At 42.2% G+C, this 16778-nt stretch overlaps 1 protein-coding gene across 4 annotated transcripts in view; it reads left to right on the top strand.

Annotated features, from left to right (window-relative positions):
* Positions 1-3420: 3420 nt before the first annotated feature.
* MAST2 (microtubule associated serine/threonine kinase 2) overlaps positions 3421-16778 on the top strand; it is a 229384-nt gene continuing 216026 nt past the window's right edge. For all 4 annotated transcript variants that reach the window (XM_058552290.1, XM_058552292.1, XM_058552294.1 and 1 more), the window contains exon 1: positions 3421-3916. In XM_058552290.1, coding sequence (XP_058408273.1) covers positions 3719-3916 — 198 coding nt within the window. In that variant the 5' untranslated portion in view covers positions 3421-3718. The remainder of the gene's footprint in view (positions 3917-16778) is intronic.

Consider the following 16778-nt stretch of genomic DNA (forward strand, 5'->3'; position numbering starts at 1 on the left):
CCCCGGGCCAGTCTTCCACAGCAAAAAAAAAAAAAGAGGATTGGTAGATGTTAGCACAGGGCTGATCTCCTCATAAAACAATTAATCATAATCTCCTTCAAACTTCTCCTTCTCCACTGTACCCTACCTCAGATGTCCAAGCCAGAAACTTGGAAATCATTCTTAAGTCTTCTCTCTTTCTACCCAGATGCAGTCAACAGGTCCTGTTGTTTCTAGTTTCTGAGTCTCTCTTAAATCCGTCTACTTTCTTCCATCACCATTATCACTTTCTTAGTACTTATCATCATCACCTCTCTCCCAGGTAATTGTAATACCCTCTTAATTTGCATAGGATTTTCTTTTTTTTGTGTGTGAGGAAGATCAGCCCTGAGCTAACATCTGTTGCCAATCCTCCTCTTTATTCTGAGGAAGATTGGCCCTCAGCTAACATCCGTACCCATCTTCCTCTACTTTATATGGGACGCCGCAACAGCATGGCTTGACAAGCAGTGCGTTGGTGCACACCCGGGATCTGAACCGGTGAACCCCAGGCTGCCGCAGCAGAGCGTTGGCGCTTAACAGCTTTCACCACCTGGCCGGCCCTGCATAGGATTTTCTAATGGAATGGATGTGAAGAGTGTGAGAAAGAGAAGACTCAAGGATCATTCTGAGGTTTTGGCCTGAGCAACTGAAAAAATGGCTTGTCATTTATTAAGCTGGGGAAGATAGGGGTAAGAGTGGATTCAGGCCAGATTGTGTCACATGGCTATCTCTGGATGATGGGAGGCTGACAAAGTGAGTATCTGGCCATATTAGTTTTCTATTACCATGTAATAAATTACCACAAACTTATAAGCTTAAAATAACACATATTTATCTCACAGTGTCTATGGATCAGGAGTCCAGGTATTGTCTGGGCTGTGTTCTCATCTGCAGACTCAACTGGAGAAGGATCTGTTTCCAAGCTCACTCAGGTTGCAGAATTAGTTACCTTGTAGTTGTAGGACTGAGCACTTCATTTTCTTTTTCTTTTATTTTCTTTTTTTTGGGGGGCCAGAAGCTGCCCATAGCTCCTAGAGATTGCCTGCAGTTTCCTGCCACATGGCCCTCTTCATAGGCAGTTCAGAACATGGTAGCTTACTTTTTCAAGCCGTTAGGAGTGTGAGAGTGTGTCTGCTAGCAAGACAGAGTCTTATATAATGTAACATAATCATGGAAGTGATATCACACCACCTTTGCTATATTTTATTGGTTAGAAGCAAGTCACAAGTCCCACCTACGCTCAAGGGGAGAGGATTACACAAAGGCATAAACAGTGGGGAGGGGATGGATCATGAAGGCCACCTTAGAGTCTGTGTGCCACACTGACTTTTTGAGTCCCTAGAGTGAAAGGTGAGAAATTAGAATGGCGTTCTGGTCCTTAAGTTACCAAGGCTGAGTCAGTGGATTCTCCTACCAGAGACTGTGAATCTGGAATGGTGAAGCAATTATGGAGAGAAGGTTAGAATCTCTTTGCAGAGGTGTGTGGCAGCAGCATAGCACATTGTCTGGTGGTGATGTGGGAGTGATGGTGATAGTGTCCTGTAATTGTTCCTGATGTGCAGTCTGTAGAGGCTCCTTGTTTCCTGCCAGTTTCATAAGCCTGCTTCTCCAATCTCTGTTCAGTTCTGTAAGCCTCTCTACATAGCCTTCCAATAAATTCCTCCTTAGGCTTAGGATGGTCAGAGTTTGTTTCTGTTATTTGTAACCAAGAATGTGGCAGGGGGCCACATTCATGGATGCATGGAACTATAAACAGCTGGTATAACTACAAATAGTTGGTACAGCAGGGATTAATAGGAGAAGGTGAGGTGAGCAGAGACCAGATTTTGGATGGCCTTACTAACCATAGTAAGTTTAGACTTTATCTTGAAGATGGTGGAAATCCATTTAACTGTTTTAAGCAAGAGAGTAATATATTATATGAAGATTCTTATAAAGGCTTTTTGGAAGATGGGTCTGAAGAGAAAGGGACTGGATGTAAGTGAACTAGTTGGAAAGCTTTCCCAGTCAAGTAGGTGAGAGAAGATAAGACTTGAGCTGAGGTGGTGCCAGTGGGATGGAAAGAGGAGACAGACTGGAGAGACAGTAAGCTTACAGAAGCAACAGGACTTGTTCATTAATTGGATATGGGGGCAGGACGGAAAGGAAGGAGCCTAGGATGACTCCCAGGTTTCTAGTTGAGGCAACTGGATGGATGGTGGCGAGGAACTGAAACAGGGACTATAGGAGCCAACTGGTGATAGACTATAGAGTACATTGATTGTGTGTGTAAGCTCTGGAATCTGACATACCTTGGTTTGAGTCCTGGCTTTGCTGTGTCATATTGAGCATGTTATGTAACTTGAGCCTCAGTCTCTTCAATTGTAAAATGGAAATAATACAACTTACCTCCTGTTTGTGTATGTGTGAACTGAATGCACTGTGTCTGTATCCAGTAGGCATTCCATAATGTTAGCTATTATTATTTCTCAGAAAAGTTTCAGGGAGGAGGCCCGGGAAAAATGGGTGAAGCCTTTAGGAAAGGCTTCTGGGAAAGAAATCTGGTGAAGTCAAAGAGGAAAAATACAACGTTGTGGCAGACCAGCTGAAGCCAGAAGGAGGCCAGACAGGGTTGAGCTACAGCCACGTTGCTGAGCAGATGAGTCACTGGAGGTGGCAGGCTGAGCTACCCAGGCCACAGCTGGACTGGCTGTGGCCAGGCTGGACTAGGCTATAATATGATGACTTCATTGTCAGTGGGGAATCATGGGGATGATTCCGGAAGCCTTTTTGTCCTTCCCTTCCCCTTAGAAGGAATCCATCACTTCTTCCTCTTTTATAGTACTTTCCACACCCTGTCTTGCTTTCCGGAAGCAGCAGGAAACAGTGGAAAGGGACAGAAAAGCCAGAGTCCTGTTTGGTTTGGTCACTTATTTGCTGAGTGACCCGGTGCGTCACTTCACCTCGGTCTTCTTATCTGTAACATGAGAATGAGCAGACCTGCCTTCAAAGTGAAGGTGATGGTTGGCAGGTGCTCAATAAAAAGGCATGCATTAGTGTTCTATTCATTAGTTGTATATTTCGCCTCCTTCCTGCTCCTGTCCTTCTCCCCCTAGGACACTGAGGACACTGATCAGTTCGAACTCACTTTTGGATCCCCAGCATTTAGCTTGACCGCCACACAATTTCATGAATGGATGAGTGAAAGAATCAATGAGCGTCCGCAGCGGCGGCCGGCGCAGCGGGAGCCCCGCCCCCTTCCGCTCTCCCCACCAAGCGGCGGGGCCACGGGCGGGTCTCTCGCGACCGTTCGCTGGCGCGTGCGCGGGAGGCCGCGCGCGGCCGGAGGTGGAGGGCGGGCTCCGGGTGCGCGCGCCGGCGGGGAGAGGAGGGGCGGTGACGGCCCAGAGGCTGGCGGGCTGGTGGGCTGGCGGGCGGTGGAGCCGCGGTGGCGGCGGGTGGCCAGCCCAGCGTGTGCCGGGTGGGAGAAGACGAGGCGACGGCGATGTTGTTGCCGCCTCCGTAAGGAGCGCCGAGGAGGCCGCGGCTCTCGAGGCCCCAGAAAGCGCGGGGGAGCTGCGGGCTGGGGTCGGTGGCTTCGGGCGCCCGCCCGGGCATGGTGGCCGCGGGCGGTGGTTGGTGCGGCAGCGCTGCGGGCCGGGGCGGTGCGTGGCCGCGACGGTCGCGGCGCTGACGCCCGCGGGGCCCAGCCGCAGATATGAAGCGGAGCCGCGGCCGCGACCGACCGCAGCCGCCGCCGCCGGCCCCCCGCCGGGAGGATGGGGCTCAGCGGGCGGCGGAGCTGCCCCAGCCCCAGCGCCAGCCCCAGCCTCTGTCCCCGCGCCGGCGAGCGCCGCCCGGGAGGCAGCGACTGGAGGAGCGGACCGGGCCCATGGTGCCCGAGGTCAAAGAGCAGGTAGGGCGGGAGGGGGTCCCGGAGGGAAAGGATGGGGAGGGGGAAGCCTGAATGGGAGCGATGGGGGAGGGGGATCTCGGGCGGGAAGACTTGGGCTTAGGGCGTCGGAGGGGTGGGGACTGAGTAATTCGGCAGGAGGAATGGGAGGTCTAGAGAGGCAGAAAAATGGGGGGTGGAGAAATGGAAGTAATGGCCTGAGGTTGAATGGGAAATAGGGGAGTTGAGGGATGAAAAAATGGTCCTCTGGGTGTTTGTAGTCAGGGTTTCTGGGTGGGAAGAAAGGAGGCTGAAATGTGGGCTGGGAGTAAATGAACTGCGAAGAAGGGGCTTACTGAAGGGGTATTGAGGAGTTATCCAGAGGGGTAAATAGTGTAAGGTAGGGAAAGTCAATATGGTGTAGTAAGTGTTCTATTTTCTAGAGGTTATCTTGACAGTTATAAAAACGGATGTCATTCCTAAGCATTCTCTGATTTGGCCATCATTATAGTCTTGTAGGAATGTGTTCAGAATCATTGTTAAGGTTCTCCTCAGTAACGATCTCTTTCACGAGAAAGCACTTTTTAAAACACCCGCGTGTGTGCAATCCCAAGTCCAGTGCTGTGAACAGAGAATTCATGGATACACGCTCTGCCTTCTAGGAGTTTACCACTGAAAACACCTTGATGGGAAAACACAGAAAGCAGTGTAAAAATATTCATGGAGTTTCTGAATGGACAGGATGTGTTCAGATAAAATTATTAATCAAGTGTAGGTGTCTTTACAAGTAGTGGGTAAAGGTCAGTTTTATCAGGGAGGAGGTTACCATTTGTAGCTGTAGGAAGTTCAGTGAAATAATATGTGGTCCTTGATCTTGTGGGATTTGCAGAAAAATGTTCTGCAGTAATGAACTCTAGTGACAGCTTTCCTTTTGCACAGCTCTACTTGAGACCCTAGTGACTTCATCTTTGAATCTTTCAAGATTTCTATTAGGTCTCCTGCCTCTTTCTCATCAGTTAAATAAGTATTTTCCTTAGACATCATTTTTTATTATATGGTTTCAGTGATGCACATGCTAGCACTTTGATTTTTTCCCCCTTTTGTTCTTTCCTCTTTTATTCTCCATCCAGCCCTGAGTAGACTGCACCATTGGCTGTCTCTGCCCTTGCTTTCAGGCCACTGAGCATTGTCCTCTTGCTGTAATTTGCTCCCTCATCCTTGTCTTATATATTCTCTGCAGTACCTATTTGAAACTTTTAAAATGTACTTAAAGCCCAGATCCTTTCCTGACTTAATTTACCTGGTCCAGTTGACCTTATTGGATGCTTCACTAAAGACTTCAAGGTTACTTGATTTTTCCCTTTCATCACAATTTCTGTGTTCCCTCATCCTTTGTTTCAGTCTCAGAGAAAGAAGTATTCATTCCCCTCTTTGAGGCTAATCTCTCTGTCCTTGATTTCATCCCCTCTCATCTGCTGTAGGCCCTTGTTATATATGTTATTTTTTCTTTGTCATATACCTCAAGTAAAAACAAAACAACACAATTTCCCTGAATTGTGTAACCCACCTAAGCTGCTTTGTTATCTCCTCTTTGCTTCACCAGTAACCTTCTTGGAATAGGAGTTTGTATTCACTGTCTCTGCTTCCTCACCTTGTATGCATTCCTCATATGACGGTTTGGCTTCTACACTTAAACTCTCCCAAAACTGATGTCTTCAAGGTCACCAATAACTTTGTATGTTTGTTTATTTACTTTTAATTGAAGTGTGACTTACATACAGTGCACAAGTCAAAGGTTCATTCAGGCTATGAATTTTTACAGAATGAATACACCCATGTGACCACTACTCAGATCAAGATATAGAACATTTCCAGTACCCTAGAATGCTCCTTTTTGCGTTCTCCCAATTATTACCCTCCTTCAAAGGTAACCACTTTCCCAGTCTCTGTTACCATGGATTGGTTTTGCCTCTTCTTGAACTTCATGTAAATGGACTCGTACAATTGGTACTTTGTGACGAGATTCTTTCATTCAAATCACGTCTGTGAGATTCATCTATGTTGTTGCTTGTAGAAACAGTGTGTTCTTTTTCATTGCTGTGTAGTTTTCCATTGTGTGACTGTACCAGGATGGATACTAAAACTTCTTCCTTTTTTAAAAAAATTTTTATTTATTTATTTTTTTTCCCCAAAGCCCCAGTAGATAGTTGTATGTCATAGTTGCACAGCCTTCTAGTTGCTGTATGTGGGACGTGGCCTCAGCATGGCCGGAGAAGCGATGCGTCGGCGCGCGCCCGGGATCCGAACCCGGGCTGCCAGCAGCGGAGCGCGTGCACTTAACTGCTAAGCCACGGGGCCGGGCCCAAACTTCTTCCTTTTTTAAATTAAAAAGCAAGGCATGACTACTTGTGAAAAGTTTTCACTGTGAAAGAATTACACAGGGAGAGATGTAGCAGTCCCAGGGTCCTTTATTTTTTATTTTTTTTATTATTTTTTTTAAAGATTTTATTTATTTATTTTTTCCCCCCAAAGCCCCAGTAGATAGTTGTATGTCATAGCTGCACATCCTTCTAGTTGCTGTATGTGGGACGCGGCCTCAGCATGGCCCGAAAAGTGGTGCGCGCCCGGGATCCGAACCCGGGCCGCCAGCAGCAGAGCGCGCGCACTTAACCGCTAAGCCACAGGGCCGGCCCCCAGGGTCCTTTAAATGACTAAGTCTGGTAGCATTTCCCCAGTTCTCATCCTCTCTGAACTCTTTGTCACTATTGCCCGTGTGTTCCTTCTTGACATTTTCTTCTCTTTTGTTGTAATGTCCATTCTATTCCTATCTCTCTGACTGCTTCTTATATGTCTTTTGTCTGTTTTCTCTTCCTGTCCTCTAAATGTTCCTTGAGGATACATCCTTTGTCCTTAGCTCTTTCCTTAATTGTACTTTGTTTTTTAACAGGCTTACCCTATTTATGGCAAGTGCGTAGGATGTGGAACAAGGGTCTGTAGTCCTCTTTTATTCATGGCGTTGTGTCACAGAACCTCCTGGTAGAGTGTTTGAGTCTCTAGGCCTGACCTCTTTCCTTAGCTCTACATTTCCATTTCTGTGCTTAATGTTTCCACCGTAGACTCTGCGTTTGTGAATCTTAATATTTGTGATTTTTATAATTGGATAGTGTCTTTGAAAATCCATAACTTGAAATTACTTGATTTTGAAAAGATAAAAATTTCAGTTGTGTGTGTTGAGGCTGGATGGATTCCATTCATTCAGGGGGTAAGAACCTAGCTGATCAACAAGCATCCACCTCGCACAAATGACTTTGTTCTCTGTTTCTCATGACATGGAGTCATGCTTGGGATACTTTATACTGTGCCAGTATTTAGGAATAAGTTCTGAACAGGATGCAGGACTTGGATATCTAGTAGGTCAGTGGCTTACTGTATCATTAAAATAGAATCCATTAAAATATGCTTCTCCCTGTGTCTTTCCTTTTTCTTGTCATCACACTTGAAATTGTGTCCATGGTCTTTGACTTCTCTCTCTGCCTTGACCCCCTTATCCAGGTTCTGCTGATTCTGCCTTCATGACATCTTTCGAATCTTTATTCTCATTGTCATCACCTTAATTCAGCATTTATAAACTTTTGTCTTGGTTGTTGCAATACCTTAACTGCCTTTATTCTGCTTTTTAGTCTTTTAGCCTCTAATTTATTCTGCATTCTGTTAAAAAAAATTAGAATGCATTGCCTACTTGAGTTCCAGTGATAGATAAATATTTATTAAATGATCATTGATTTCTTTATCTTCAGAAACCTTCATTAGCTTCTTATTACCCACAGAATAAAGTCTGAAGACCTTTGTGTTCCAGGTCTACTTGATACTTAACACTTCTTATTGGAATCAGAGTTAGATGCCCCTTCTCTTGGTTCCTGAGACTTTGCTTTGTCTCCATCGGAGCATACAGTTGTTGTCTTCGGTCTCTTGTTAGTAAGTTCTTTGAGGCCCAGACTGATTCATTTACTCTTGTATACCTAGGGCCTAGTATAGTATTTGAAATGTAGTTATTAGTTTGAATATTTATTTGAAACATAGATATGTATTGGTGTTTGGAACAGATATTTGCTTAACAAATATCCTAATTGGTTGTCAGTCTCTCATCAGAGAAAAAACTCCTCAGAGGCGGTCTTATTCATCATTGTATCCCCAGCTTTTAGTGTTTTAACTGGTATGTAATGGGCATTCAGTAAATATTTGTTTACTGCTAGACACTTTCATATACTTATTTTAATTAATCATTCATCTGAAAAGGTCTTTCTTCTCTGCCTCTGCCCATTAAAATTCTTCTCAAGCTTCCATGCCACAGAAACAGTTCTGTGAAGTTGTTCTTCCACGTGGGATCCTTAGAAGATCCTTGATGGGCTTCAGGAAATCTGTGTATCTTCTGAAATTCACTGGAGACCCACAAAGTGAAAGCTTGGGTTCTGTAAGATTAAATGAAATAATGGGGCCGGCCCCGTGGCTTAGCGGTTAAGTGCGTGCACTCCGCTGCTGGTGGCCCGGGTTCGGATCCCGGGTGCACACTGACGCACCGCTTCTCTGGCCATGCTGAGACCGCGTCCCACATACAGCAACTAGAAGGATGTGCAGCTATGGTGGGAAAATAAAAAAAAAAAAAAAAAAAAGAAATGATTAGAAAGCACATAGTAGATAGGTGCTTAATAAATATTAATTCTTATCTCATTTTGTTTCTATAACACATTGATCCATTTCTAAGTATACAGTAGGTTCTGAATAAATATTTGCTGAATGAGTGGATGAATGAATCAATGTTTTAGTACTTCTGTCCTTCTGTATTCATTTTGTATTATTTCATTTCTGCTTTTAAGTTGTAGATTATTGATGGTAGGAACTATATCATCATTTTATCTACCATAATGCGTAGTCAAGGGCATTGCTCACAATAGGTGCTAAGTAATTATTTATTGAATGAATGAATGAGTAGAAAATGATTCAAATATTTTTAATTTGGGTGGTTTGAGTAATAATAGAAGTATGATAGAAATAGGCAAGTAAAGGAAATGAGACATTTTTGAGGATGGAGGAAGATGGAATTCAATTTTAGTTCCTAGAATTCCCTCAGCACCATTAAGGAATTTTCATGGAAATCAGCATCTTCTGTTTCCTCTGCATCATAATGTTAATACATTGGCAAAAGCATAGGGCAGAAAGCGCATAGAGGGGAAGCTGCATATTGTGTATAGGGAGCGATAGTTTGGTATTGTTGGAGCTTGAAATTGAAGGCGTAGATAGTGAGTTAAGAGGCTAAAGGAGCCTAGATTGTAGAAGGTCTTTAGTACTGTGTAAAAGGGTAATAAGTAGGGGAGCAGGATGGTCTTGTTTTTTAGCTGGATTACTCTGGCAGCTGTGTGGAAGATAGAATGTAGGATTGAGACATGGGCATTTGAGAATTCTGAGTTTTCAGTACAGAAAGTTTATTAGCCCTTCCTCCCCTCTTATCCAGAAGTAATATGGGTAAGGGCCAGCTCCTGAAAACCTGTTAGCTTTGGAAGATTTGATTTCATCAAAGGTACTGGGAGCCGAGAGCCTGGAATGACTGAAGCAGGTTTGATAGTGTTCCCTGATGAGGTCGGATACGTCTGCTTACAGAGTTTTCCCATCTTTGTTCTACTGGATGCCCCTTAGCCTAAAGATCAACCTAAAAGCTTTTTTCACCACAGTTATTCATGGTGACCTATGATCAGGACCATCAGAGGCAGCCAAATATTGCAATCACTATGTCTTCTTCATTGCTAATCTTAGCTTCTGTATGGTTCTCTGCTAGATTTACTACCTAGCTTTGTACTTTCTTGGTGAAATCCCTGTGGTACCTTGGTAATCATTACTTTTCATCAGTAGGTGTTGATTGTTTTTCATCATTAATATACATACTTCGTGTTCCAAAGGGGTTTGAAAACTGAGGTTGTTGGATCAAGGGCTAGTCTTGGAGGAAGAGCAAAAGTCCTAAGGAGAGAATAGAGGCTAGATGTTATTGGGAGTAAGAGCTTACACAAAATGCATTGTCAGTGAGACGTAGTTGACCACCTTTCTGTTTTAGCGTTGTGCCTCATTGTTAATTCCCAAAGACTCTCTCCTCTTCTCTGTGCTACAGCTGTGCATCCAGTGGATGTACAGTAAATAATTGGTGGGAAAAATTGATATCAACTGGAGCCTCCTACTTGCGTGTTCATGAGATATATTTCATCTTTACTGGTCATTGTTCCACCTTTAAAACCTTAGTTTTGAGCTTGCCACACTCTGACCTTCACATCATCTTCTGTTTCTCTAGTTTGCGTTCCTTTTAGAATTTCCTCTCCAAAAATTGTTCAAGCTCTTGGAACTTCTGGGCCATTGATTTTTTTTTTTTTTTAACTGTCTTTTCTTTTTCTTTTGTGAGAAAGACTAGCCCTGAGCTAACATCCAGTGCCAATCCTCCTTTTTTCTGAGGAAGATTGGCCCTGGGCTAACATCCGTGCCCATCTTCCTCTTCTTTATATGGGACGCTGCCACAGCATGGCTTGACAACTGGTGCATCGGTGCATGCCCGGGATCCGAACCCGTGAACCCGGGGCTACCGAAGCAGAGCGCGTGCATTTAGCTGCTGCGCCACTGGGCCAGCCCCTAACCGTCTTTTCATTGTCAGTCGCCTCATGCCTCTGCTTTCCTCCTTATCCAACTTAACATTTCATGGACTAGTATAATCATTCCTGTGCATGTACCTTCAGTTCCCTTGCCTCTTTACCCTTCTTTCATACCTGCTTGACAAAACTCCAACCATAATTAAACCAACTCTCTGTCTATTCTGCACCTGTGTCTAAACAGCTGAATGTGGCTGGAGAAAAACACACCGTGCTGACATCTAAATTTGTGATCATGGACCTCAAGGAGTCTGTCAGCACTGACAGTCAATCCTATGACATTTCTTTAGTCCATTCACTCTTTTTTTTTTTTTTTTAATTGATGTTTTAATGGTTTCTAACATTGTGAAATTTTGGGTTGTACATTTTTGTTTGTCCGTCACCATATATATGACTCCCTTCACCCCTTGTGCCCACCCCCATCCTCACTGCCCCTGGTAACCACAGTCCAGTTTTCTCTGTCCATGTGTTGGTTTATATTCCACATATGAGTGAGATCATACAGTGTTTGTCTTTCTCTTTCTGGCTTATTTCACTTAACATAATACGCTCCAGGCCCATCCATGTTGTTGCAAATGGGACGATTTTGTCTTTTTTTATGGCTGAGTAGTATTCCATTGTATATATATACCACATTTTCTTAATCCAATCGTCAGTCGAGGGACATTTAGGTTGCTTCCACTTCTTGGCTATGGTGAATAAAGCTGCAGTGAACATAGGGGTGCATAAGCCTCTTTGGATTGTTGATTTCAGGTGCGTTGGATAGATTCCCAGTAGTGGGATGGCTGGATCATAGGGCATCTCTATTTTTAATTCTTTGAGGAATCTCCATACCGTTTTCCATAGAGGCTGCACCAGTTTGCATTCCCACCAGCTGTGTGTGAGGGTTCCTGTTTCCCCACAACCTCTCCAACATTTGTTGTTTTTTGTCTTGGTGATTATAGCCATTCTAACGGGCGTGAGGTGGTATCTTAGTGTTGTTTTGATTTGCATTTCCCTGATGATTAGTAATGTTGAGCATCTTTTCATGTGCCTATTGGCCATCTGTATGTCTTCCTTGGAGAAGTGTCTGTTCATTTCCTCTGCCCATTTTTTGATCGGGTTGTTTGTTTTTTTGTTGTTCAGTTGTGTGAGTTCTTTATATATTATGGAGATCAACGCCTTGTCAGATGCATGCTTTGCAAATATTCTCTCCCAGCTGGTTGGTTGTCTGTTCATCTTGATTCTGGTTTCATTTGTCTTATAAAAGCTCTTTAATCTGATAAAGTCCCACTTGTTTATTTTTTCTTTAGTTTCCCTAGTCTGGGTAGGCATGTCATCCGAAAAGATTCCTTTAAAACCAACGTCAAATAGTGTGTTGCATATATTTTCTTCTATAAGTTTTATAGTTTCAGGTCTCACCTTCAGGTCTGTGATCCATTTTGAGTTAATTTTTGTGAATGACGATAGCACATGGTCCATTTTCATTCTTTTGCATGTGGCTGTCCAGTTTTCCCAACACCATCTATTGAAGAGACTTTCCTTTCTCCATTGCATGTTCTTAGCACCTTTGTCAAAAATTAGCTGTCCGTATATGTGTGGTTTTATTTCTGGGCTTTCAATTCTGTTCCATTGATCTGTGTGTCTGTTTTTGTACCGGTACCATGCTGTTTTGATTACTATTGCTTTGTAGTATGTTTTGAAGTCAGGGATTGTGATGCCTCCTGCTTTGTTCTTTTTTTTTTAGGATTTCTTTAGCTATTCGGGGTCTTTTGTTGCCCCATATAAATTTTAGTATTCTTTTTTCTATTTCTGTGAAGAATGTCATTGGGATTCTGATTGGGATTGCATTGAATCTGTAGATTGCTTTAGGTAATATAGACATTTTAACTATGTTTATTCTTCCAATCCACGTGCATGGGATATCTTTCCATTTCTTTATGTCATCATGGATTCCTTTCAATAATGTCTTGTAGTTCTCATTGTATAGGTCCTTCACCTCCTTGGTAAGATTTATTCCTGGGTATTTTATTCTTTTTGATGCAATTGTAAATGGTATTATCTTTTTGAGCTCTCTTTCTGTTAGTTCGTTATTAGCATATAGAAATGCAACTGATTTTTGTAGGTTGATTTTGTACCCTGCAACTTTGCTGTAGTTGTTAATTGTTTCTAATAGTTTTCCAACAGATTCTTTAGCGTTTTCTATATATACAATCATGTCATCTGCAAATAGTGAGAGTTTCACTTCTTCGTTACCTATTTGGATTCCTTTTTCTTGCCTAATTGCTCTGGCCAAAACCTCCAGTACTATGTTGAACAGGAGTGGTGAGAGTGGGCAGCCCTGCCTCGTTCCTGTTCTCAGAGGAAAGGCTTTCAGTCTTTCCCGTTGAGTATGATGTTGGCTGTGGGTTTGTCATATATGGCCTTTATTATGTTGAGGTACTTTCCTTCTATTCCCATTTTATTGAGAGTTTTTATCATAAATGATGTTGTATCTTGTCAAATGCCTTCTCTGCGTCTATTGAGACGATCATGTGGTTTTTATTCTTTGTTTTGTTGATGTGATGTATCACGTTGATTGATTTGCGGATGTTGAACCATCCCTGCGTCCCTGGTATAAATCCCACTTGATCATGGTGTATGATCTTTTTAATGTATTGTTGTATTCGGTTTGCCAATATTTTGTTGAGGATTTTTGCATCAATGTTCATCAGCGATATTGGCCTGTAATTTTCTTTCTTTGTATTGTCTTTGTCTGGTTTTGGCATCAGGGTGATGTTGGCCTCGTAGAATGATTTAGGAAGTGTTCCATCTTCCTCTATTTTTTGGAATAGTTTGAGAAGGATGGGTATTAAATCTTCTTTGAATGTTTGGTAAAATTCACTGGAGAAGCCATCTGGTCCTAGACTTTTATTTTTTGGGAGGTTTTTGATTACTATTTCAATCTCTTTACTTGTGATTGGTCTATTCAGATTCTCCATTTCTTCTTGGTTCAATTTTGGGAGGTTGTATAAGTCTAAGAATTTATCCATTTCTTCTAGATTGTCCAATTTGTTGGCATATAATTTCTCATAGTATTCTCTTATAATTCTCTGTATTTCCATGGTATCTGTTGTAATTTCTCCTCTTTCATTTCTAATTTTATTTACTTGAGCCTTTTCTCTTTTTTTCTTAGTAAGCCTGGCTAAGGGTTTGTCTATTTTGTTTATCTTCTCGAAGAACCAACTCTTTGTTTCATTAATCCTTTCTACTGTTTTTTTGGTCTCAACTTCATTTATTTCTGCTCTGATTTTTCTTATTTCTCTCCTTCTGCTGGCTTTGGGCTTTGTTTGTTCTTCTTTTTCTAGTTCTGTTAGGTGTAATTTAAGGTTGCCTATTAGGGCTTTTTCTTGTTTGTTAAGGTGGGCTTGTATCGCTATGAGTTTCCCTCTCAGGACCGCTTTTGCTGCATCCCATATGGTTTGATATGGCACATTATCATTTTCGTTTGTTTCCAGATAGTTTTTGATTTCTCCTTTAATTTCATCAATGATCCATTGGTTGTTCAGTAGCATGTTGTTTAATCTTCACATTTTTGTCACTTTCCCAGTTTTTTTTTCCTGGTTCATTTCCAGTTTCATAGCCTTATGGTCTGAAAAGATGCTTGTTATGATTTCAATCTTCTTAAATTTATTGAGGCTTGCTTTGTTTCCCAACATATGGTCTATCCTAGAGAATGTTCCATGCGCGCTTGAGAAGAATGTGTAGTCAGCTGTTTTTGGATGGAGTGCTCTGTATATGTCTACTAGGTCCATCTCGTCCAGTTTTTCATTTAAGTCTACTATTTCTTTATTGACTTTTTGTCTGGATGATCTATCCATTGCTGTAAGTGGGGTGTTAAGATCCCCTACTATTATTGTGTTGTTGTTGATTTCTCCTTTTAGGTTTGTTAATAGTTGTTTTATGTACATTGGTGCTCCTATGTTGGGTGCATATATATTTATAAGTGATATGTCTTCTTGATGGAGTGTCCCTTTTATCATTATATATTTCCCTTTGTCTTTCTTAACCTGTTTTATCTTGAAGTCTACTTTGTCTGATATGAGTATGGCAACACCTGCTTTCTTTTGTTTGCCATTAGCTTGGAGTATTGTCTTCCATCCTTTCACTCTGAGCCTGTGCTTGTCTTTAGTGCTAAGATGTGTTTCCTGAAGGCTGCATATTGTTGGGTCTTGCTTTTTAATCCATCCTGCCACTCTGTATCTTTTGATTGGAGAGTTCAATCCATTTACATTTAGGGTAATTATTGAAATATGAGGGTTGAATGTTGCTGTTTTGTCACTTATTTTCTGGTTCTTTTGCATTTCCTTTGTTTCTTGTCCCATTTGTTTTGTAGTCCATTCACTCTTAAATGATAGTTTAATCTTTCTCCTCAAACCTCCAACACTCTCTTTGTCCTCTTTACTCTCAGTTGATGTCCTTGCTTCCTGTTTCACTGAGGGAAAAAAAGATAATCAGAAGAGAACTTCCACAAGATCTCATTACAGATCACCCAACCTACCTATATCTGTACCCATATTTTTTGCCTTCTGTCATTGCAATGTATAATCTGTTCCTACACCTATCTAAGGCAAACCCCTACATCTAATTAAGAGTTTTATTCTTGCAATTATTCCTTCATACTCCTTAACTATTAGTTTTTCTTTTCTGTTGGTGATTCTCATCAATATACAAATATACTATAATATTTTTCCTCTTACAAAAAACTTCATTAACCCTACACTTCCCCTCATTCATTGATTCTTTGATTCAACATATTTTTTTTGAGTACTTTTGGGATTACAGCAGTGAAAAAGGCAGACAACAAACTGCTTTCTTGAAGTTTCTAGCCTAGTATAGGGAATCAGATAATAAAACAAATATGTAGGGCCGGCCCTGTGGCGTAGCGGTTAAGTGCACACGCTCCGCTGCTCGTGGACCTGGGTTCGGATCCCAGGTGTGCACCGACGCACTGCTTGTCAGGCCATGCTGTGGCGGCGTCCCCCATAAAGTGGAGGAAGATGGGCACGGATGTTAGCTCAGGGCCAGTCTTCCTCAGCAAAAAGAGGAGGATTGGCAGATGTTAGCTCAGGGCTGATCTTCCTCACACACTAAGAAAACCAAAACAAATATGTAAAGTATGTAGTATGTTATATGGTGATAAATACTGTGAAGAAAATAAAGCAGGGGAGGGAGATGTAGAGTATTGGGGGATTATGGTTTTAAATAGCATTATCAGGAAAGGTGTCTCTTTGGAATGCGATAAATCAGTCAAGACTGGAAGGATGTAAGAGACAGAGGCATTTAGATTATCTGGGGGAAGAGTGTATTTGGTGGAGGAAATAGGAAGTGCCCTGGGCATACCTCCGCCTCTAAAATTTGTATTTGAGGAAAGCAAGGAGGCCAGTGTGGCTGGAGTGCAGTATGTAAGGAGAAGAGTAGTAAATAAGCTCAGAGGGGAAAGGTGGGGAGAGGAGGGCTGGACTGTGGAGAGTTTCAGATTGTGAAGGGTCCTATAGGCAGTTGTACTGATTTCAGCTTTTACCTTGAATGGGATGGGAAGCCATTGGAGAGTTCTGAGCAGAGGAATCACATGATCTAACATTTGTTTTAATCTGATCTATTTGGCTACTCTATTGAGAATTGACTGAATGGGTATGTGGAAGCCGAGAGGCCAGTTAGGAGTCTCTTGAAATAATTCAGGCAAAAGAGCAAGTGATATGAAATAACTGCAAGTAGGAATGCTCCTCTTTATAACAAAACTACCTGAAAGAGTTGTCTATATCTTCCCGCTTTCATTGCCTCTTGCCTCATTCTTTCTTGAACCCACTCCAGTCAGGGTTTTGTCTCCATCATTTCACTGAAATGCTTATGTTAAGGTCATCATTGGCTAAATCCAGTGGCCAGTTCGCAGCCTTCATCTCACTTGACCTGTTGCATTTGACATGGTTGATCATTCCATCCTTTGGCTTCTGGGACCATGCTGTCTTGATTTTCTTCCTTTCTCACTGGTGCATCAGAAGGTTCAGTCTTTAAACCACTTGTACAATCTATTCTCTCTCCTAATATGATCTCATCAGATTATATTGCTTTACATTCCATCTGTGTGCTGATGATTCCCACATTTATTTCTCCAGTTGTGACCTTTCTTCTGAGCTCTAGACTCCTCTTTTCAGTTGTCTATGTAACATTTACCTTTGGATAGC

The sequence above is a fragment of the Diceros bicornis genome, chromosome 13 (genome assembly GCF_020826845.1).
Source record: "Diceros bicornis minor isolate mBicDic1 chromosome 13, mDicBic1.mat.cur, whole genome shotgun sequence".
NCBI classification, from domain to species: domain Eukaryota; kingdom Metazoa; phylum Chordata; class Mammalia; order Perissodactyla; family Rhinocerotidae; genus Diceros; species Diceros bicornis.